Source organism: Rhamphochromis longiceps, linkage group LG8 (assembly GCF_057381845.1).
Source record: "Rhamphochromis longiceps isolate RC_006_pf linkage group LG8, R_longiceps_female_GT1.1, whole genome shotgun sequence".
NCBI lineage: Eukaryota > Metazoa > Chordata > Actinopteri > Cichliformes > Cichlidae > Rhamphochromis > Rhamphochromis longiceps.
In genome coordinates this window covers 11,383,703-11,406,785 of record NC_140564.1, presented here as the reverse complement: position 1 = coordinate 11,406,785, position 23,083 = coordinate 11,383,703, and the positions used below count along the sequence as shown (strand labels likewise).

Here is a 23,083-nt window from a genome sequence, read left to right as displayed (position 1 = left end):
TCGCAAACGTTCCAACGTTCAAGCAGAGATACATTTGGTCACGCCTGCAAGAACCAAGTTTAACAGTAAACCATTTGAGCAGACCTTTCACCTTTTCACACTTTGAAGAAGAAAGAAGAACCATCTATTTTATTTCATAATATTTTGAGGTGAAATCTGCTTTACTCTTCTAACTTTTAGTGTTAATCACTTTGATAGCATCAGAGATGTCTTTCGGAAATGTCCAGGACAAGTTAGTCCCCGGTGGCTGGCTCTCCTCCAACTACCGAATTATAAGTGTTGTCGGAGAAGGGATATATGGCAGAGTTGCCAAATGTGTCCAAATGGCTAACAAAAAGATTGTAGCCATTAAAATGATAAAGGATCAGGACCAAAAAGACCCGTTTAAAAACCAAGAGCTGGCTGCCCTGCAAAAACTTAAAGCCTGTAACTCCAGCAAGTACAATATAGTCGAATGGTACCAGGCTTTTACAGTCCGTGGACATCTGTGCCTTGAATTTGAATTCCTCGAAAAAAGTCTTCTTGACTTATTGCGAGAAAGATATTGCAATCCGCTCAGTTTAAAGGCTATTCGCCCCATCGTCATACAGATAGCTTTAGCTCTTAGCCACCTCAAGTCGATTGGAACAATCCATGCAGACTTGAAATTAGAGAACGTAATGCTGGTGAATAATCCCCAAGAGCCATACCGAGTTAAACTAATTGACTTCGGTCTGGCCTGTGAGACCTCAGCTGCCAAGGTGGGCTCATACATCCAGACACGTCCGTACCGGTCTCCGGAGATTATTCTGGGGCTTCCATTTACAGAAGCCATAGACATATGGTCTCTGGGCTGCATGGCAGTGTCTCTATACACTGGTTACTTGCTGTACCCGGGATACAGTGAACATGCCATACTAAAATACATAACGGAGACTCAAGGAGAACTCCCAGAGCAAATGTTAAACTGTGGGCAAAAGACTGCAAAGTATTTCTGCAGGGAGTTCAATTCCGACAACATCTACCACTGGAAACTCAAGACAACTGAACAATATTTCCAGGAGTTTGGGATTGAGTTTGTTGACAAAAGAGTTAAAAAATTGAAGTCTCTGGATGAACTCTTATATACCGAGATCATTGAAGATGAGGATTATGCAGATGAAACTGCAAAAAGGTGTGATATCCTGATGTTTGTAGAAATGGTAAAGCACTTGCTTCACCTCGATCCCCGAAAACGAATAACACCCAATCAGGTCCTTGAGCATGCCTTTTCAAAACTGAGCCACCTTGCATGGATACGCCAGAGAAGCTCCTATGTTGAGTCCTGCTATGAGCACATAAACTACTTAAGGACAAAGAAGAAAGAGACGCCAGGACAGAGTCTCCATACCAGCAGGACAGAGTCTGCACACAAGCCCACCTCTGACACCAGACAATCTGCTCAGAGGAACTTCCCTCCCTCTGCAGCAGAGAGAAAAACACAAGTGATCCCCCACAGCCAAAACGGTTCTCCCCATTCAACTCAGAGGAGCAGCCACAATTTAGTCAGGTCCAGTCAGAGTGAAAATTCTGAGACAATTCCAAAGAAAGCACAGTGTAAAAGAAAGCACCTGCAGGAAAATGAAAAGGATACGAGTGACCCAGATCTTAAAAGAAAAAAGACTAATTGGAAAGATGTGCGCAGAGAAACACTGTACCAACATGAAAGGTCAGATCATGACCAGCAGAAACGCCACGATTCTATGGCTCCATCCTGCGCAACCACTAGCTACAGGACACAAAATTCCATCTTGCCAATTAAGAGGAAGCCAGATGAAAGCATCTTTGCGACATCAAATAAGAGGGCCAGAACCAACTGCGAAAACGGCAAGCGCCACACCTTTAACCACAGCTGGGCCGAGGACCACCGCTAGAGAATCATTTTTTGAAATAAAAATGAAGACATCTACATCAGCCATTTCCAGGCTGAAGGTGAATAAGGCACCGGGCACAGACGGTTATCCGTCCGAATGGTATAAAGCATTTAGGACGCAACTAACACCAGTGCTGCTTAATTGCTTTAATCATACACTAAGAACAGGAGTAGCCCCACAATCTCGGAGAGAAGCAGTTATCCCAAAAGACGGCAAAGATAAAAAAGAATGCAGCTCGTATAGGCCAATCTCTATCCTTAACGTGGACTATAAATTATTTGCTTCAATATTAGCTAAGAGACTGGAATCAATTATCCCGGAGCTGATAGACCTAGATCAGACAGGCTTTGTCTCAAATAGACAGACCTCTCTGCATTGAATCATATCTGTTGTTAACCTCTGTCTCTCTTCCACAGCATATCTTTTATCCTGTCTTCCTTCTCTCACCCCAACCGGTCGCAGCAGATGGCCGCCCCTCCCTGAGCCTGGTTCTGCCGGAGGTTTCTTCCTGTTAAAAGGGAGTTTTTCCTTCCCACTGTTGCCAAAGTGCTTGCTCATAGGGGGTCATATATGATTGTTGGTTTTTTTTTTAAATAAATGAATAAATAAACAAAAGTCTCTTTCAGATTTTTTTGTTTAGATTTGTTTTCTGGAGATTTTAAGGAATTACTGAATTGTGTACACTGATGCTTTAAAGCCAAAGCAGTTCATAATGATTGGCCATGCTTGTCTTAAACTCACAGGGAGATTACAAATATATGATCTAAAGCCAACATATTATTATTTTTACACACACTTTTAACATATTACACAAGTCAGGTTTTTGCTGTTATTTGACATGTTTCCATTAAAATAGGTTCAAAAGAATTGCACAGATTGCATGTGCAAACAGGTGACTCATTGAAGCGCTGATTGCAGTGCTGACATTAAATAGTACATGCTGTGCACGCCATGCACTGTGGTGTCAGAAGTGTCCCAGAGTGCCCGATGTGTTTGCATCTGTGTCTGAAATCCTTTGTGCCTTCTCTCACATGATGATAATAAACCAAATGCATTGATCATTTGAAACTTAAAAAAAATACATACAAGTATGTTTTATTATTTTTGCTGAGTGGAAAAAGACCTAAAATCTACCAAACAACCGGAAAGTATATAAACTGGGAACACAAGTGCTATATAAAAGTGGTAACTAACCAACTGCTCTAAAACTAAGCTAACTGACATAGTAAATTTGAAAACAGTTTAAAAAAAAACATCCCCATTCATAGATGATGTCACAATCTCAATGGCTTACAGAGTGATGATGTCACAAACGTCTTAGAATCTTTGATCCTTCTTTTTCTATAAATAGAAGTGAGAATCAGCAGTTATCAGTCAGTTTGTTGACAGCAGTTGAAGCCAGCAGCAGTTCGCAAACGTTCCAACGTTCAAGCAGAGATACATTTGGTCACGCCTGCAAGAACCAAGTTTAACAGTAAACCGTTTGAGCAGACCTTTCACCTTTTCACACTTTGAAGAAGAAAGAAGAACCATCTATTTTATTTCATAATATTTTGAGGTGAAATCTGCTTTACTCTTCTAACTTTTAGTGTTAATCACTTTGATAGCATCAGAGATGTCTTTCGGAAATGTCCAGGACAAGTTAGTCCCCGGTGGCTGGCTCTCCTCCAACTACCGAATTATAAGTGTTGTCGGAGAAGGGATATATGGCAGAGTTGCCAAATGTGTCCAAATGGCTAACAAAAAGATTGTAGCCATTAAAATGATAAAGGATCAGGACCAAAAAGACCCGTTTAAAAACCAAGAGCTGGCTGCCCTGCAAAAACTTAAAGCCTGTAACTCCAGCAAGTACAATATAGTCGAATGGTACCAGGCTTTTACAGTCCGTGGACATCTGTGCCTTGAATTTGAATTCCTCGAAAAAAGTCTTCTTGACTTATTGCGAGAAAGATATTGCAATCCGCTCAGTTTAAAGGCTATTCGCCCCATCGTCATACAGATAGCTTTAGCTCTTAGCCACCTCAAGTCGATTGGAACAATCCATGCAGACTTGAAATTAGAGAACGTAATGCTGGTGAATAATCCCCAAGAGCCATACCGAGTTAAACTAATTGACTTCGGTCTGGCCTGTGAGACCTCAGCTGCCAAGGTGGGCTCATACATCCAGACACGTCCGTACCGGTCTCCGGAGATTATTCTGGGGCTTCCATTTACAGAAGCCATAGACATATGGTCTCTGGGCTGCATGGCAGTGTCTCTATACACTGGTTACTTGCTGTACCCGGGATACAGTGAACATGCCATACTAAAATACATAACGGAGACTCAAGGAGAACTCCCAGAGCAAATGTTAAACTGTGGGCAAAAGACTGCAAAGTATTTCTGCAGGGAGTTCAATTCCGACAACATCTACCACTGGAAACTCAAGACAACTGAACAATATTTCCAGGAGTTTGGGATTGAGTTTGTTGACAAAAGAGTTAAAAAATTGAAGTCTCTGGATGAACTCTTATATACCGAGATCATTGAAGATGAGGATTATGCAGATGAAACTGCAAAAAGGTGTGATATCCTGATGTTTGTAGAAATGGTAAAGCACTTGCTTCACCTCGATCCCCGAAAACGAATAACACCCAATCAGGTCCTTGAGCATGCCTTTTCAAAACTGAGCCACCTTGCATGGATACGCCAGAGAAGCTCCTATGTTGAGTCCTGCTATGAGCACATAAACTACTTAAGGACAAAGAAGAAAGAGACGCCAGGACAGAGTCTCCATACCAGCAGGACAGAGTCTGCACACAAGCCCACCTCTGACACCAGACAATCTGCTCAGAGGAACTTCCCTCCCTCTGCAGCAGAGAGAAAAACACAAGTGATCCCCCACAGCCAAAACGGTTCTCCCCATTCAACTCAGAGGAGCAGCCACAATTTAGTCAGGTCCAGTCAGAGTGAAAATTCTGAGACAATTCCAAAGAAAGCACAGTGTAAAAGAAAGCACCTGCAGGAAAATGAAAAGGATACGAGTGACCCAGATCTTAAAAGAAAAAAGACTAATTGGAAAGATGTGCGCAGAGAAACACTGTACCAACATGAAAGGTCAGATCATGACCAGCAGAAACGCCACGATTCTATGGCTCCATCCTGCGCAACCACTAGCTACAGGACACAAAATTCCATCTTGCCAATTAAGAGGAAGCCAGATGAAAGCATCTTTGCGACATCAAATAAGAGGGCCAGAACCAACTGCGAAAACGGCAAGCGCCACACCTTTAACCACAGCTGGGCCGAGGACCACCGCTAGAGAATCATTTTTTGAAATAAAAATGAAGACATCTACATCAGCCATTTCCAGGCTGAAGGTGAATAAGGCACCGGGCACAGACGGTTATCCGTCCGAATGGTATAAAGCATTTAGGACGCAACTAACACCAGTGCTGCTTAATTGCTTTAATCATACACTAAGAACAGGAGTAGCCCCACAATCTCGGAGAGAAGCAGTTATCCCAAAAGACGGCAAAGATAAAAAAGAATGCAGCTCGTATAGGCCAATCTCTATCCTTAACGTGGACTATAAATTATTTGCTTCAATATTAGCTAAGAGACTGGAATCAATTATCCCGGATCTGATAGACCTAGATCAGACAGGCTTTGTCTCAAATAGACAGACCTCTCTGCATTGAATCATATCTGTTGTTAACCTCTGTCTCTCTTCCACAGCATATCTTTTATCCTGTCTTCCTTCTCTCACCCCAACCGGTCGCAGCAGATGGCCGCCCCTCCCTGAGCCTGGTTCTGCCGGAGGTTTCTTCCTGTTAAAAGGGAGTTTTTCCTTCCCACTGTTGCCAAAGTGCTTGCTCATAGGGGGTCATATATGATTGTTGGTTTTTTTTTTTTAAATAAATGAATAAATAAACAAAAGTCTCTTTCAGATTTTTTTGTTTAGATTTGTTTTCTGGAGATTTTAAGGAATTACTGAATTGTGTACACTGATGCTTTAAAGCCAAAGCAGTTCATAATGATTGGCCATGCTTGTCTTAAACTCACAGGGAGATTACAAATATATGATCTAAAGCCAACATATTATTATTTTTACACACACTTTTAACATATTACACAAGTCAGGTTTTTGCTGTTATTTGACATGTTTCCATTAAAATAGGTTCAAAAGAATTGCACAGATTGCATGTGCAAACAGGTGACTCATTGAAGCGCTGATTGCAGTGCTGACATTAAATAGTACATGCTGTGCACGCCATGCACTGTGGTGTCAGAAGTGTCCCAGAGTGCCCGATGTGTTTGCATCTGTGTCTGAAATCCTTTGTGCCTTCTCTCACATGATGATAATAAACCAAATGCATTGATCATTTGAAACTTAAAAAAAATACATACAAGTATGTTTTATTATTTTTGCTGAGTGGAAAAAGACCTAAAATCTACCAAACAACCGGAAAGTATATAAACTGGGAACACAAGTGCTATATAAAAGTGGTAACTAACCAACTGCTCTAAAACTAAGCTAACTGACATAGTAAATTTGAAAACAGTTTAAAAAAAAACATCCCCATTCATAGATGATGTCACAATCTCAATGGCTTACAGAGTGATGATGTCACAAACGTCTTAGAATCTTTGATCCTTCTTTTTCTATAAATAGAAGTGAGAATCAGCAGTTATCAGTCAGTTTGTTGACAGCAGTTGAAGCCAGCAGCAGTTCGCAAACGTTCCAACGTTCAAGCAGAGATACATTTGGTCACGCCTGCAAGAACCAAGTTTAACAGTAAACCGTTTGAGCAGACCTTTCACCTTTTCACACTTTGAAGAAGAAAGAAGAACCATCTATTTTATTTCATAATATTTTGAGGTGAAATCTGCTTTACTCTTCTAACTTTTAGTGTTAATCACTTTGATAGCATCAGAGATGTCTTTCGGAAATGTCCAGGACAAGTTAGTCCCCGGTGGCTGGCTCTCCTCCAACTACCGAATTATAAGTGTTGTCGGAGAAGGGATATATGGCAGAGTTGCCAAATGTGTCCAAATGGCTAACAAAAAGATTGTAGCCATTAAAATGATAAAGGATCAGGACCAAAAAGACCCGTTTAAAAACCAAGAGCTGGCTGCCCTGCAAAAACTTAAAGCCTGTAACTCCAGCAAGTACAATATAGTCGAATGGTACCAGGCTTTTACAGTCCGTGGACATCTGTGCCTTGAATTTGAATTCCTCGAAAAAAGTCTTCTTGACTTATTGCGAGAAAGATATTGCAATCCGCTCAGTTTAAAGGCTATTCGCCCCATCGTCATACAGATAGCTTTAGCTCTTAGCCACCTCAAGTCGATTGGAACAATCCATGCAGACTTGAAATTAGAGAACGTAATGCTGGTGAATAATCCCCAAGAGCCATACCGAGTTAAACTAATTGACTTCGGTCTGGCCTGTGAGACCTCAGCTGCCAAGGTGGGCTCATACATCCAGACACGTCCGTACCGGTCTCCGGAGATTATTCTGGGGCTTCCATTTACAGAAGCCATAGACATATGGTCTCTGGGCTGCATGGCAGTGTCTCTATACACTGGTTACTTGCTGTACCCGGGATACAGTGAACATGCCATACTAAAATACATAACGGAGACTCAAGGAGAACTCCCAGAGCAAATGTTAAACTGTGGGCAAAAGACTGCAAAGTATTTCTGCAGGGAGTTCAATTCCGACAACATCTACCACTGGAAACTCAAGACAACTGAACAATATTTCCAGGAGTTTGGGATTGAGTTTGTTGACAAAAGAGTTAAAAAATTGAAGTCTCTGGATGAACTCTTATATACCGAGATCATTGAAGATGAGGATTATGCAGATGAAACTGCAAAAAGGTGTGATATCCTGATGTTTGTAGAAATGGTAAAGCACTTGCTTCACCTCGATCCCCGAAAACGAATAACACCCAATCAGGTCCTTGAGCATGCCTTTTCAAAACTGAGCCACCTTGCATGGATACGCCAGAGAAGCTCCTATGTTGAGTCCTGCTATGAGCACATAAACTACTTAAGGACAAAGAAGAAAGAGACGCCAGGACAGAGTCTCCATACCAGCAGGACAGAGTCTGCACACAAGCCCACCTCTGACACCAGACAATCTGCTCAGAGGAACTTCCCTCCCTCTGCAGCAGAGAGAAAAACACAAGTGATCCCCCACAGCCAAAACGGTTCTCCCCATTCAACTCAGAGGAGCAGCCACAATTTAGTCAGGTCCAGTCAGAGTGAAAATTCTGAGACAATTCCAAAGAAAGCACAGTGTAAAAGAAAGCACCTGCAGGAAAATGAAAAGGATACGAGTGACCCAGATCTTAAAAGAAAAAAGACTAATTGGAAAGATGTGCGCAGAGAAACACTGTACCAACATGAAAGGTCAGATCATGACCAGCAGAAACGCCACGATTCTATGGCTCCATCCTGCGCAACCACTAGCTACAGGACACAAAATTCCATCTTGCCAATTAAGAGGAAGCCAGATGAAAGCATCTTTGCGACATCAAATAAGAGGGCCAGAACCAACTGCGAAAACGGCAAGCGCCACACCTTTAACCACAGCTGGGCCGAGGACCACCGCTAGAGAATCATTTTTTGAAATAAAAATGAAGACATCTACATCAGCCATTTCCAGGCTGAAGGTGAATAAGGCACCGGGCACAGACGGTTATCCGTCCGAATGGTATAAAGCATTTAGGACGCAACTAACACCAGTGCTGCTTAATTGCTTTAATCATACACTAAGAACAGGAGTAGCCCCACAATCTCGGAGAGAAGCAGTTATCCCAAAAGACGGCAAAGATAAAAAAGAATGCAGCTCGTATAGGCCAATCTCTATCCTTAACGTGGACTATAAATTATTTGCTTCAATATTAGCTAAGAGACTGGAATCAATTATCCCGGATCTGATAGACCTAGATCAGACAGGCTTTGTCTCAAATAGACAGACCTCTCTGCATTGAATCATATCTGTTGTTAACCTCTGTCTCTCTTCCACAGCATATCTTTTATCCTGTCTTCCTTCTCTCACCCCAACCGGTCGCAGCAGATGGCCGCCCCTCCCTGAGCCTGGTTCTGCCGGAGGTTTCTTCCTGTTAAAAGGGAGTTTTTCCTTCCCACTGTTGCCAAAGTGCTTGCTCATAGGGGGTCATATATGATTGTTGGTTTTTTTTTTTTAAATAAATGAATAAATAAACAAAAGTCTCTTTCAGATTTTTTTGTTTAGATTTGTTTTCTGGAGATTTTAAGGAATTACTGAATTGTGTACACTGATGCTTTAAAGCCAAAGCAGTTCATAATGATTGGCCATGCTTGTCTTAAACTCACAGGGAGATTACAAATATATGATCTAAAGCCAACATATTATTATTTTTACACACACTTTTAACATATTACACAAGTCAGGTTTTTGCTGTTATTTGACATGTTTCCATTAAAATAGGTTCAAAAGAATTGCACAGATTGCATGTGCAAACAGGTGACTCATTGAAGCGCTGATTGCAGTGCTGACATTAAATAGTACATGCTGTGCACGCCATGCACTGTGGTGTCAGAAGTGTCCCAGAGTGCCCGATGTGTTTGCATCTGTGTCTGAAATCCTTTGTGCCTTCTCTCACATGATGATAATAAACCAAATGCATTGATCATTTGAAACTTAAAAAAAATACATACAAGTATGTTTTATTATTTTTGCTGAGTGGAAAAAGACCTAAAATCTACCAAACAACCGGAAAGTATATAAACTGGGAACACAAGTGCTATATAAAAGTGGTAACTAACCAACTGCTCTAAAACTAAGCTAACTGACATAGTAAATTTGAAAACAGTTTAAAAAAAAACATCCCCATTCATAGATGATGTCACAATCTCAATGGCTTACAGAGTGATGATGTCACAAACGTCTTAGAATCTTTGATCCTTCTTTTTCTATAAATAGAAGTGAGAATCAGCAGTTATCAGTCAGTTTGTTGACAGCAGTTGAAGCCAGCAGCAGTTCGCAAACGTTCCAACGTTCAAGCAGAGATACATTTGGTCACGCCTGCAAGAACCAAGTTTAACAGTAAACCGTTTGAGCAGACCTTTCACCTTTTCACACTTTGAAGAAGAAAGAAGAACCATCTATTTTATTTCATAATATTTTGAGGTGAAATCTGCTTTACTCTTCTAACTTTTAGTGTTAATCACTTTGATAGCATCAGAGATGTCTTTCGGAAATGTCCAGGACAAGTTAGTCCCCGGTGGCTGGCTCTCCTCCAACTACCGAATTATAAGTGTTGTCGGAGAAGGGATATATGGCAGAGTTGCCAAATGTGTCCAAATGGCTAACAAAAAGATTGTAGCCATTAAAATGATAAAGGATCAGGACCAAAAAGACCCGTTTAAAAACCAAGAGCTGGCTGCCCTGCAAAAACTTAAAGCCTGTAACTCCAGCAAGTACAATATAGTCGAATGGTACCAGGCTTTTACAGTCCGTGGACATCTGTGCCTTGAATTTGAATTCCTCGAAAAAAGTCTTCTTGACTTATTGCGAGAAAGATATTGCAATCCGCTCAGTTTAAAGGCTATTCGCCCCATCGTCATACAGATAGCTTTAGCTCTTAGCCACCTCAAGTCGATTGGAACAATCCATGCAGACTTGAAATTAGAGAACGTAATGCTGGTGAATAATCCCCAAGAGCCATACCGAGTTAAACTAATTGACTTCGGTCTGGCCTGTGAGACCTCAGCTGCCAAGGTGGGCTCATACATCCAGACACGTCCGTACCGGTCTCCGGAGATTATTCTGGGGCTTCCATTTACAGAAGCCATAGACATATGGTCTCTGGGCTGCATGGCAGTGTCTCTATACACTGGTTACTTGCTGTACCCGGGATACAGTGAACATGCCATACTAAAATACATAACGGAGACTCAAGGAGAACTCCCAGAGCAAATGTTAAACTGTGGGCAAAAGACTGCAAAGTATTTCTGCAGGGAGTTCAATTCCGACAACATCTACCACTGGAAACTCAAGACAACTGAACAATATTTCCAGGAGTTTGGGATTGAGTTTGTTGACAAAAGAGTTAAAAAATTGAAGTCTCTGGATGAACTCTTATATACCGAGATCATTGAAGATGAGGATTATGCAGATGAAACTGCAAAAAGGTGTGATATCCTGATGTTTGTAGAAATGGTAAAGCACTTGCTTCACCTCGATCCCCGAAAACGAATAACACCCAATCAGGTCCTTGAGCATGCCTTTTCAAAACTGAGCCACCTTGCATGGATACGCCAGAGAAGCTCCTATGTTGAGTCCTGCTATGAGCACATAAACTACTTAAGGACAAAGAAGAAAGAGACGCCAGGACAGAGTCTCCATACCAGCAGGACAGAGTCTGCACACAAGCCCACCTCTGACACCAGACAATCTGCTCAGAGGAACTTCCCTCCCTCTGCAGCAGAGAGAAAAACACAAGTGATCCCCCACAGCCAAAACGGTTCTCCCCATTCAACTCAGAGGAGCAGCCACAATTTAGTCAGGTCCAGTCAGAGTGAAAATTCTGAGACAATTCCAAAGAAAGCACAGTGTAAAAGAAAGCACCTGCAGGAAAATGAAAAGGATACGAGTGACCCAGATCTTAAAAGAAAAAAGACTAATTGGAAAGATGTGCGCAGAGAAACACTGTACCAACATGAAAGGTCAGATCATGACCAGCAGAAACGCCACGATTCTATGGCTCCATCCTGCGCAACCACTAGCTACAGGACACAAAATTCCATCTTGCCAATTAAGAGGAAGCCAGATGAAAGCATCTTTGCGACATCAAATAAGAGGGCCAGAACCAACTGCGAAAACGGCAAGCGCCACACCTTTAACCACAGCTGGGCCGAGGACCACCGCTAGAGAATCATTTTTTGAAATAAAAATGAAGACATCTACATCAGCCATTTCCAGGCTGAAGGTGAATAAGGCACCGGGCACAGACGGTTATCCGTCCGAATGGTATAAAGCATTTAGGACGCAACTAACACCAGTGCTGCTTAATTGCTTTAATCATACACTAAGAACAGGAGTAGCCCCACAATCTCGGAGAGAAGCAGTTATCCCAAAAGACGGCAAAGATAAAAAAGAATGCAGCTCGTATAGGCCAATCTCTATCCTTAACGTGGACTATAAATTATTTGCTTCAATATTAGCTAAGAGACTGGAATCAATTATCCCGGATCTGATAGACCTAGATCAGACAGGCTTTGTCTCAAATAGACAGACCTCTCTGCATTGAATCATATCTGTTGTTAACCTCTGTCTCTCTTCCACAGCATATCTTTTATCCTGTCTTCCTTCTCTCACCCCAACCGGTCGCAGCAGATGGCCGCCCCTCCCTGAGCCTGGTTCTGCCGGAGGTTTCTTCCTGTTAAAAGGGAGTTTTTCCTTCCCACTGTTGCCAAAGTGCTTGCTCATAGGGGGTCATATATGATTGTTGGTTTTTTTTTTTTAAATAAATGAATAAATAAACAAAAGTCTCTTTCAGATTTTTTTGTTTAGATTTGTTTTCTGGAGATTTTAAGGAATTACTGAATTGTGTACACTGATGCTTTAAAGCCAAAGCAGTTCATAATGATTGGCCATGCTTGTCTTAAACTCACAGGGAGATTACAAATATATGATCTAAAGCCAACATATTATTATTTTTACACACACTTTTAACATATTACACAAGTCAGGTTTTTGCTGTTATTTGACATGTTTCCATTAAAATAGGTTCAAAAGAATTGCACAGATTGCATGTGCAAACAGGTGACTCATTGAAGCGCTGATTGCAGTGCTGACATTAAATAGTACATGCTGTGCACGCCATGCACTGTGGTGTCAGAAGTGTCCCAGAGTGCCCGATGTGTTTGCATCTGTGTCTGAAATCCTTTGTGCCTTCTCTCACATGATGATAATAAACCAAATGCATTGATCATTTGAAACTTAAAAAAAATACATACAAGTATGTTTTATTATTTTTGCTGAGTGGAAAAAGACCTAAAATCTACCAAACAACCGGAAAGTATATAAACTGGGAACACAAGTGCTATATAAAAGTGGTAACTAACCAACTGCTCTAAAACTAAGCTAACTGACATAGTAAATTTGAAAACAGTTTAAAAAAAAACATCCCCATTCATAGATGATGTCACAATCTCAATGGCTTACAGAGTGATGATGTCACAAACGTCTTAGAATCTTTGATCCTTCTTTTTCTATAAATAGAAGTGAGAATCAGCAGTTATCAGTCAGTTTGTTGACAGCAGTTGAAGCCAGCAGCAGTTCGCAAACGTTCCAACGTTCAAGCAGAGATACATTTGGTCACGCCTGCAAGAACCAAGTTTAACAGTAAACCGTTTGAGCAGACCTTTCACCTTTTCACACTTTGAAGAAGAAAGAAGAACCATCTATTTTATTTCATAATATTTTGAGGTGAAATCTGCTTTACTCTTCTAACTTTTAGTGTTAATCACTTTGATAGCATCAGAGATGTCTTTCGGAAATGTCCAGGACAAGTTAGTCCCCGGTGGCTGGCTCTCCTCCAACTACCGAATTATAAGTGTTGTCGGAGAAGGGATATATGGCAGAGTTGCCAAATGTGTCCAAATGGCTAACAAAAAGATTGTAGCCATTAAAATGATAAAGGATCAGGACCAAAAAGACCCGTTTAAAAACCAAGAGCTGGCTGCCCTGCAAAAACTTAAAGCCTGTAACTCCAGCAAGTACAATATAGTCGAATGGTACCAGGCTTTTACAGTCCGTGGACATCTGTGCCTTGAATTTGAATTCCTCGAAAAAAGTCTTCTTGACTTATTGCGAGAAAGATATTGCAATCCGCTCAGTTTAAAGGCTATTCGCCCCATCGTCATACAGATAGCTTTAGCTCTTAGCCACCTCAAGTCGATTGGAACAATCCATGCAGACTTGAAATTAGAGAACGTAATGCTGGTGAATAATCCCCAAGAGCCATACCGAGTTAAACTAATTGACTTCGGTCTGGCCTGTGAGACCTCAGCTGCCAAGGTGGGCTCATACATCCAGACACGTCCGTACCGGTCTCCGGAGATTATTCTGGGGCTTCCATTTACAGAAGCCATAGACATATGGTCTCTGGGCTGCATGGCAGTGTCTCTATACACTGGTTACTTGCTGTACCCGGGATACAGTGAACATGCCATACTAAAATACATAACGGAGACTCAAGGAGAACTCCCAGAGCAAATGTTAAACTGTGGGCAAAAGACTGCAAAGTATTTCTGCAGGGAGTTCAATTCCGACAACATCTACCACTGGAAACTCAAGACAACTGAACAATATTTCCAGGAGTTTGGGATTGAGTTTGTTGACAAAAGAGTTAAAAAATTGAAGTCTCTGGATGAACTCTTATATACCGAGATCATTGAAGATGAGGATTATGCAGATGAAACTGCAAAAAGGTGTGATATCCTGATGTTTGTAGAAATGGTAAAGCACTTGCTTCACCTCGATCCCCGAAAACGAATAACACCCAATCAGGTCCTTGAGCATGCCTTTTCAAAACTGAGCCACCTTGCATGGATACGCCAGAGAAGCTCCTATGTTGAGTCCTGCTATGAGCACATAAACTACTTAAGGACAAAGAAGAAAGAGACGCCAGGACAGAGTCTCCATACCAGCAGGACAGAGTCTGCACACAAGCCCACCTCTGACACCAGACAATCTGCTCAGAGGAACTTCCCTCCCTCTGCAGCAGAGAGAAAAACACAAGTGATCCCCCACAGCCAAAACGGTTCTCCCCATTCAACTCAGAGGAGCAGCCACAATTTAGTCAGGTCCAGTCAGAGTGAAAATTCTGAGACAATTCCAAAGAAAGCACAGTGTAAAAGAAAGCACCTGCAGGAAAATGAAAAGGATACGAGTGACCCAGATCTTAAAAGAAAAAAGACTAATTGGAAAGATGTGCGCAGAGAAACACTGTACCAACATGAAAGGTCAGATCATGACCAGCAGAAACGCCACGATTCTATGGCTCCATCCTGCGCAACCACTAGCTACAGGACACAAAATTCCATCTTGCCAATTAAGAGGAAGCCAGATGAAAGCATCTTTGCGACATCAAATAAGAGGGCCAGAACCAACTGCGAAAACGGCAAGCGCCACACCTTTAACCACAGCTGGGCCGAGGACCACCGCTAGAGAATCATTTTTTGAAATAAAAATGAAGACATCTACATCAGCCATTTCCAGGCTGAAGGTGAATAAGGCACCGGGCACAGACGGTTATCCGTCCGAATGGTATAAAGCATTTAGGACGCAACTAACACCAGTGCTGCTTAATTGCTTTAATCATACACTAAGAACAGGAGTAGCCCCACAATCTCGGAGAGAAGCAGTTATCCCAAAAGACGGCAAAGATAAAAAAGAATGCAGCTCGTATAGGCCAATCTCTATCCTTAACGTGGACTATAAATTATTTGCTTCAATATTAGCTAAGAGACTGGAATCAATTATCCCGGATCTGATAGACCTAGATCAGACAGGCTTTGTCTCAAATAGACAGACCTCTCTGCATTGAATCATATCTGTTGTTAACCTCTGTCTCTCTTCCACAGCATATCTTTTATCCTGTCTTCCTTCTCTCACCCCAACCGGTCGCAGCAGATGGCCGCCCCTCCCTGAGCCTGGTTCTGCCGGAGGTTTCTTCCTGTTAAAAGGGAGTTTTTCCTTCCCACTGTTGCCAAAGTGCTTGCTCATAGGGGGTCATATATGATTGTTGGTTTTTTTTTTTTAAATAAATGAATAAATAAACAAAAGTCTCTTTCAGATTTTTTTGTTTAGATTTGTTTTCTGGAGATTTTAAGGAATTACTGAATTGTGTACACTGATGCTTTAAAGCCAAAGCAGTTCATAATGATTGGCCATGCTTGTCTTAAACTCACAGGGAGATTACAAATATATGATCTAAAGCCAACATATTATTATTTTTACACACACTTTTAACATATTACACAAGTCAGGTTTTTGCTGTTATTTGACATGTTTCCATTAAAATAGGTTCAAAAGAATTGCACAGATTGCATGTGCAAACAGGTGACTCATTGAAGCGCTGATTGCAGTGCTGACATTAAATAGTACATGCTGTGCACGCCATGCACTGTGGTGTCAGAAGTGTCCCAGAGTGCCCGATGTGTTTGCATCTGTGTCTGAAATCCTTTGTGCCTTCTCTCACATGATGATAATAAACCAAATGCATTGATCATTTGAAACTTAAAAAAAATACATACAAGTATGTTTTATTATTTTTGCTGAGTGGAAAAAGACCTAAAATCTACCAAACAACCGGAAAGTATATAAACTGGGAACACAAGTGCTATATAAAAGTGGTAACTAACCAACTGCTCTAAAACTAAGCTAACTGACATAGTAAATTTGAAAACAGTTTAAAAAAAAACATCCCCATTCATAGATGATGTCACAATCTCAATGGCTTACAGAGTGATGATGTCACAAACGTCTTAGAATCTTTGATCCTTCTTTTTCTATAAATAGAAGTGAGAATCAGCAGTTATCAGTCAGTTTGTTGACAGCAGTTGAAGCCAGCAGCAGTTCGCAAACGTTCCAACGTTCAAGCAGAGATACATTTGGTCACGCCTGCAAGAACCAAGTTTAACAGTAAACCGTTTGAGCAGACCTTTCACCTTTTCACACTTTGAAGAAGAAAGAAGAACCATCTATTTTATTTCATAATATTTTGAGGTGAAATCTGCTTTACTCTTCTAACTTTTAGTGTTAATCACTTTGATAGCATCAGAGATGTCTTTCGGAAATGTCCAGGACAAGTTAGTCCCCGGTGGCTGGCTCTCCTCCAACTACCGAATTATAAGTGTTGTCGGAGAAGGGATATATGGCAGAGTTGCCAAATGTGTCCAAATGGCTAACAAAAAGATTGTAGCCATTAAAATGATAAAGGATCAGGACCAAAAAGACCCGTTTAAAAACCAAGAGCTGGCTGCCCTGCAAAAACTTAAAGCCTGTAACTCCAGCAAGTACAATATAGTCGAATGGTACCAGGCTTTTACAGTCCGTGGACATCTGTGCCTTGAATTTGAATTCCTCGAAAAAAGTCTTCTTGACTTATTGCGAGAAAGATATTGCAATCCGCTCAGTTTAAAGGCTATTCGCCCCATCGTCATACAGATAGCTTTAGCTCTTAGCCACCTCAAGTCGATTGGAACAATCCATGCAGACTTGAAATTAGAGAACGTAATGCTGGTGAATAATCCCCAAGAGCCATACCGAGTTAAACTAATTGACTTCGGTCTGGCCTGTGAGACCTCAGCTGCCAAGGTGGGCTCATACATCCAGACACGTCCGTACCGGTCTCCGGAGATTATTCTGGGGCTTCCATTTACAGAAGCCATAGACATATGGTCTCTGGGCTGCATGGCAGTGTCTCTATACACTGGTTACTTGCTGTACCCGGGATACAGTGAACATGCCATACTAAAATACATAACGGAGACTCAAGGAGAACTCCCAGAGCAAATGTTAAACTGTGGGCAAAAGACTGCAAAGTATTTCTGCAGGGAGTTCAATTCCGACAACATCTACCACTGGAAACTCAAGACAACTGAACAATATTTCCAGGAGTTTGGGATTGAGTTTGTTGACAAAAGAGTTAAAAAATTGAAGTCTCTGGATGAACTCTTATATACCGAGATCATTGAAGATGAGGATTATGCAGATGAAACTGCAAAAAGGTGTGATATCCTGATGTTTGTAGAAATGGTAAAGCACTTGCTTCACCTCGATCCCCGAAAACGAATAACACCCAATCAGGTCCTTGAGCATGCCTTTTCAAAACTGAGCCACCTTGCATGGATACGCCAGAGAAGCTCCTATGTTGAGTCCTGCTATGAGCACATAAACTACTTAAGGACAAAGAAGAAAGAGACGCCAGGACAGAGTCTCCATACCAGCAGGACAGAGTCTGCACACAAGCCCACCTCTGACACCAGACAATCTGCTCAGAGGAACTTCCCTCCCTCTGCAGCAGAGAGAAAAACACAAGTGATCCCCCACAGCCAAAACGGTTCTCCCCATTCAACTCAGAGGAGCAGCCACAATTTAGTCAGGTCCAGTCAGAGTGAAAATTCTGAGACAATTCCAAAGAAAGCACAGTGTAAAAGAAAGCACCTGCAGGAAAATGAAAAGGATACGAGTGACCCAGATCTTAAAAGAAAAAAGACTAATTGGAAAGATGTGCGCAGAGAAACACTGTACCAACATGAAAGGTCAGATCATGACCAGCAGAAACGCCACGATTCTATGGCTCCATCCTGCGCAACCACTAGCTACAGGACACAAAATTCCATCTTGCCAATTAAGAGGAAGCCAGATGAAAGCATCTTTGCGACATCAAATAAGAGGGCCAGAACCAACTGCGAAAACGGCAAGCGCCACACCTTTAACCACAGCTGGGCCGAGGACCACCGCTAGAGAATCATTTTTTGAAATAAAAATGAAGACATCTACATCAGCCATTTCCAGGCTGAAGGTGAATAAGGCACCGGGCACAGACGGTTATCCGTCCGAATGGTATAAAGCATTTAGGACGCAACTAACACCAGTGCTGCTTAATTGCTTTAATCATACACTAAGAACAGGAGTAGCCCCACAATCTCGGAGAGAAGCAGTTATCCCAAAAGACGGCAAAGATAAAAAAGAATGCAGCTCGTATAGGCCAATCTCTATCCTTAACGTGGACTATAAATTATTTGCTTCAATATTAGCTAAGAGACTGGAATCAATTATCCCGGATCTGATAGACCTAGATCAGACAGGCTTTGTCTCAAATAGACAGACCTCTCTGCATTGAATCATATCTGTTGTTAACCTCTGTCTCTCTTCCACAGCATATCTTTTATCCTGTCTTCCTTCTCTCACCCCAACCGGTCGCAGCAGATGGCCGCCCCTCCCTGAGCCTGGTTCTGCCGGAGGTTTCTTCCTGTTAAAAGGGAGTTTTTCCTTCCCACTGTTGCCAAAGTGCTTGCTCATAGGGGGTCATATATGATTGTTGGTTTTTTTTTTTTAAATAAATGAATAAATAAACAAAAGTCTCTTTCAGATTTTTTTGTTTAGATTTGTTTTCTGGAGATTTTAAGGAATTACTGAATTGTGTACACTGATGCTTTAAAGCCAAAGCAGTTCATAATGATTGGCCATGCTTGTCTTAAACTCACAGGGAGATTACAAATATATGATCTAAAGCCAACATATTATTATTTTTACACACACTTTTAACATATTACACAAGTCAGGTTTTTGCTGTTATTTGACATGTTTCCATTAAAATAGGTTCAAAAGAATTGCACAGATTGCATGTGCAAACAGGTGACTCATTGAAGCGCTGATTGCAGTGCTGACATTAAATAGTACATGCTGTGCACGCCATGCACTGTGGTGTCAGAAGTGTCCCAGAGTGCCCGATGTGTTTGCATCTGTGTCTGAAATCCTTTGTGCCTTCTCTCACATGATGATAATAAACCAAATGCATTGATCATTTGAAACTTAAAAAAAATACATACAAGTATGTTTTATTATTTTTGCTGAGTGGAAAAAGACCTAAAATCTACCAAACAACCGGAAAGTATATAAACTGGGAACACAAGTGCTATATAAAAGTGGTAACTAACCAACTGCTCTAAAACTAAGCTAACTGACATAGTAAATTTGAAAACAGTTTAAAAAAAAACATCCCCATTCATAGATGATGTCACAATCTCAATGGCTTACAGAGTGATGATGTCACAAACGTCTTAGAATCTTTGATCCTTCTTTTTCTATAAATAGAAGTGAGAATCAGCAGTTATCAGTCAGTTTGTTGACAGCAGTTGAAGCCAGCAGCAGTTCGCAAACGTTCCAACGTTCAAGCAGAGATACATTTGGTCACGCCTGCAAGAACCAAGTTTAACAGTAAACCGTTTGAGCAGACCTTTCACCTTTTCACACTTTGAAGAAGAAAGAAGAACCATCTATTTTATTTCATAATATTTTGAGGTGAAATCTGCTTTACTCTTCTAACTTTTAGTGTTAATCACTTTGATAGCATCAGAGATGTCTTTCGGAAATGTCCAGGACAAGTTAGTCCCCGGTGGCTGGCTCTCCTCCAACTACCGAATTATAAGTGTTGTCGGAGAAGGGATATATGGCAGAGTTGCCAAATGTGTCCAAATGGCTAACAAAAAGATTGTAGCCATTAAAATGATAAAGGATCAGGACCAAAAAGACCCGTTTAAAAACCAAGAGCTGGCTGCCCTGCAAAAACTTAAAGCCTGTAACTCCAGCAAGTACAATATAGTCGAATGGTACCAGGCTTTTACAGTCCGTGGACATCTGTGCCTTGAATTTGAATTCCTCGAAAAAAGTCTTCTTGACTTATTGCGAGAAAGATATTGCAATCCGCTCAGTTTAAAGGCTATTCGCCCCATCGTCATACAGATAGCTTTAGCTCTTAGCCACCTCAAGTCGATTGGAACAATCCATGCAGACTTGAAATTAGAGAACGTAATGCTGGTGAATAATCCCCAAGAGCCATACCGAGTTAAACTAATTGACTTCGGTCTGGCCTGTGAGACCTCAGCTGCCAAGGTGGGCTCATACATCCAGACACGTCCGTACCGGTCTCCGGAGATTATTCTGGGGCTTCCATTTACAGAAGCCATAGACATATGGTCTCTGGGCTGCATGGCAGTGTCTCTATACACTGGTTACTTGCTGTACCCGGGATACAGTGAACATGCCATACTAAAATACATAACGGAGACTCAAGGAGAACTCCCAGAGCAAATGTTAAACTGTGGGCAAAAGACTGCAAAGTATTTCTGCAGGGAGTTCAATTCCGACAACATCTACCACTGGAAACTCAAGACAACTGAACAATATTTCCAGGAGTTTGGGATTGAGTTTGTTGACAAAAGAGTTAAAAAATTGAAGTCTCTGGATGAACTCTTATATACCGAGATCATTGAAGATGAGGATTATGCAGATGAAACTGCAAAAAGGTGTGATATCCTGATGTTTGTAGAAATGGTAAAGCACTTGCTTCACCTCGATCCCCGAAAACGAATAACACCCAATCAGGTCCTTGAGCATGCCTTTTCAAAACTGAGCCACCTTGCATGGATACGCCAGAGAAGCTCCTATGTTGAGTCCTGCTATGAGCACATAAACTACTTAAGGACAAAGAAGAAAGAGACGCCAGGACAGAGTCTCCATACCAGCAGGACAGAGTCTGCACACAAGCCCACCTCTGACACCAGACAATCTGCTCAGAGGAACTTCCCTCCCTCTGCAGCAGAGAGAAAAACACAAGTGATCCCCCACAGCCAAAACGGTTCTCCCCATTCAACTCAGAGGAGCAGCCACAATTTAGTCAGGTCCAGTCAGAGTGAAAATTCTGAGACAATTCCAAAGAAAGCACAGTGTAAAAGAAAGCACCTGCAGGAAAATGAAAAGGATACGAGTGACCCAGATCTTAAAAGAAAAAAGACTAATTGGAAAGATGTGCGCAGAGAAACACTGTACCAACATGAAAGGTCAGATCATGACCAGCAGAAACGCCACGATTCTATGGCTCCATCCTGCGCAACCACTAGCTACAGGACACAAAATTCCATCTTGCCAATTAAGAGGAAGCCAGATGAAAGCATCTTTGCGACATCAAATAAGAGGGCCAGAACCAACTGCGAAAACGGCAAGCGCCACACCTTTAACCACAGCTGGGCCGAGGACCACCGCTAGAGAATCATTTTTTGAAATAAAAATGAAGACATCTACATCAGCCATTTCCAGGCTGAAGGTGAATAAGGCACCGGGCACAGACGGTTATCCGTCCGAATGGTATAAAGCATTTAGGACGCAACTAACACCAGTGCTGCTTAATTGCTTTAATCATACACTAAGAACAGGAGTAGCCCCACAATCTCGGAGAGAAGCAGTTATCCCAAAAGACGGCAAAGATAAAAAAGAATGCAGCTCGTATAGGCCAATCTCTATCCTTAACGTGGACTATAAATTATTTGCTTCAATATTAGCTAAGAGACTGGAATCAATTATCCCGGATCTGATAGACCTAGATCAGACAGGCTTTGTCTCAAATAGACAGACCTCTCTGCATTGAATCATATCTGTTGTTAACCTCTGTCTCTCTTCCACAGCATATCTTTTATCCTGTCTTCCTTCTCTCACCCCAACCGGTCGCAGCAGATGGCCGCCCCTCCCTGAGCCTGGTTCTGCCGGAGGTTTCTTCCTGTTAAAAGGGAGTTTTTCCTTCCCACTGTTGCCAAAGTGCTTGCTCATAGGGGGTCATATATGATTGTTGGTTTTTTTTTTAAATAAATGAATAAATAAACAAAAGTCTCTTTCAGATTTTTTTGTTTAGATTTGTTTTCTGGAGATTTTAAGGAATTACTGAATTGTGTACACTGATGCTTTAAAGCCAAAGCAGTTCATAATGATTGGCCATGCTTGTCTTAAACTCACAGGGAGATTACAAATATATGATCTAAAGCCAACATATTATTATTTTTACACACACTTTTAACATATTACACAAGTCAGGTTTTTGCTGTTATTTGACATGTTTCCATTAAAATAGGTTCAAAAGAATTGCACAGATTGCATGTGCAAACAGGTGACTCATTGAAGCGCTGATTGCAGTGCTGACATTAAATAGTACATGCTGTGCACGCCATGCACTGTGGTGTCAGAAGTGTCCCAGAGTGCCCGATGTGTTTGCATCTGTGTCTGAAATCCTTTGTGCCTTCTCTCACATGATGATAATAAACCAAATGCATTGATCATTTGAAACTTAAAAAAAATACATACAAGTATGTTTTATTATTTTTGCTGAGTGGAAAAAGACCTAAAATCTACCAAACAACCGGAAAGTATATAAACTGGGAACACAAGTGCTATATAAAAGTGGTAACTAACCAACTGCTCTAAAACTAAGCTAACTGACATAGTAAATTTGAAAACAGTTTAAAAAAAAACATCCCCATTCATAGATGATGTCACAATCTCAATGGCTTACAGAGTGATGATGTCACAAACGTCTTAGAATCTTTGATCCTTCTTTTTCTATAAATAGAAGTGAGAATCAGCAGTTATCAGT

The 23,083-nt window shown here is 41.4% G+C and overlaps 7 protein-coding genes across 7 annotated transcripts; all 7 read left to right on the top strand.

Moving 5' to 3' along the window:
- Positions 1-200: 200 nt before the first annotated feature.
- On the top strand, positions 201-2,073 carry LOC146663132 (homeodomain-interacting protein kinase 1-like). The gene has a single exon (XM_085415229.1). It carries the CDS (start codon positions 207-209, stop codon positions 1,890-1,892), a length of 1,686 nt encoding a protein of 561 aa, XP_085271355.1. The 5' UTR covers positions 201-206; the 3' UTR covers positions 1,893-2,073.
- Positions 2,074-3,501: 1,428 nt separating this feature from the next.
- Positions 3,502-5,433, top strand: LOC146663131 (homeodomain-interacting protein kinase 1-like). The gene has a single exon (XM_085415227.1). It carries the CDS (start codon positions 3,508-3,510, stop codon positions 5,191-5,193), a length of 1,686 nt encoding a protein of 561 aa, XP_085271353.1. The 5' UTR covers positions 3,502-3,507; the 3' UTR covers positions 5,194-5,433.
- A 1,371-nt stretch (positions 5,434-6,804) lies between these two features.
- On the top strand, positions 6,805-8,736 carry LOC146663130 (homeodomain-interacting protein kinase 1-like). The gene has a single exon (XM_085415226.1). It carries the CDS (start codon positions 6,811-6,813, stop codon positions 8,494-8,496), a length of 1,686 nt encoding a protein of 561 aa, XP_085271352.1. The 5' UTR covers positions 6,805-6,810; the 3' UTR covers positions 8,497-8,736.
- A 1,371-nt stretch (positions 8,737-10,107) lies between these two features.
- Positions 10,108-12,039, top strand: LOC146663129 (homeodomain-interacting protein kinase 1-like). The gene has a single exon (XM_085415225.1). The coding sequence runs from the start codon at positions 10,114-10,116 to the stop codon at positions 11,797-11,799; it is 1,686 nt and encodes a 561-aa protein (XP_085271351.1). The 5' UTR covers positions 10,108-10,113; the 3' UTR covers positions 11,800-12,039.
- A 1,371-nt stretch (positions 12,040-13,410) lies between these two features.
- On the top strand, positions 13,411-15,342 carry LOC146663128 (homeodomain-interacting protein kinase 1-like). The gene has a single exon (XM_085415224.1). It carries the CDS (start codon positions 13,417-13,419, stop codon positions 15,100-15,102), a length of 1,686 nt encoding a protein of 561 aa, XP_085271350.1. The 5' UTR covers positions 13,411-13,416; the 3' UTR covers positions 15,103-15,342.
- Positions 15,343-16,713: 1,371 nt separating this feature from the next.
- LOC146663127 (homeodomain-interacting protein kinase 1-like) lies at positions 16,714-18,645 on the top strand. Its single transcript, XM_085415223.1, has one exon. The coding sequence runs from the start codon at positions 16,720-16,722 to the stop codon at positions 18,403-18,405; it is 1,686 nt and encodes a 561-aa protein (XP_085271349.1). The 5' UTR covers positions 16,714-16,719; the 3' UTR covers positions 18,406-18,645.
- A 1,371-nt stretch (positions 18,646-20,016) lies between these two features.
- LOC146663126 (homeodomain-interacting protein kinase 1-like) lies at positions 20,017-21,948 on the top strand. Its single transcript, XM_085415222.1, has one exon. It carries the CDS (start codon positions 20,023-20,025, stop codon positions 21,706-21,708), a length of 1,686 nt encoding a protein of 561 aa, XP_085271348.1. The 5' UTR covers positions 20,017-20,022; the 3' UTR covers positions 21,709-21,948.
- The last annotated feature ends 1,135 nt before the right edge of the window (positions 21,949-23,083 follow it).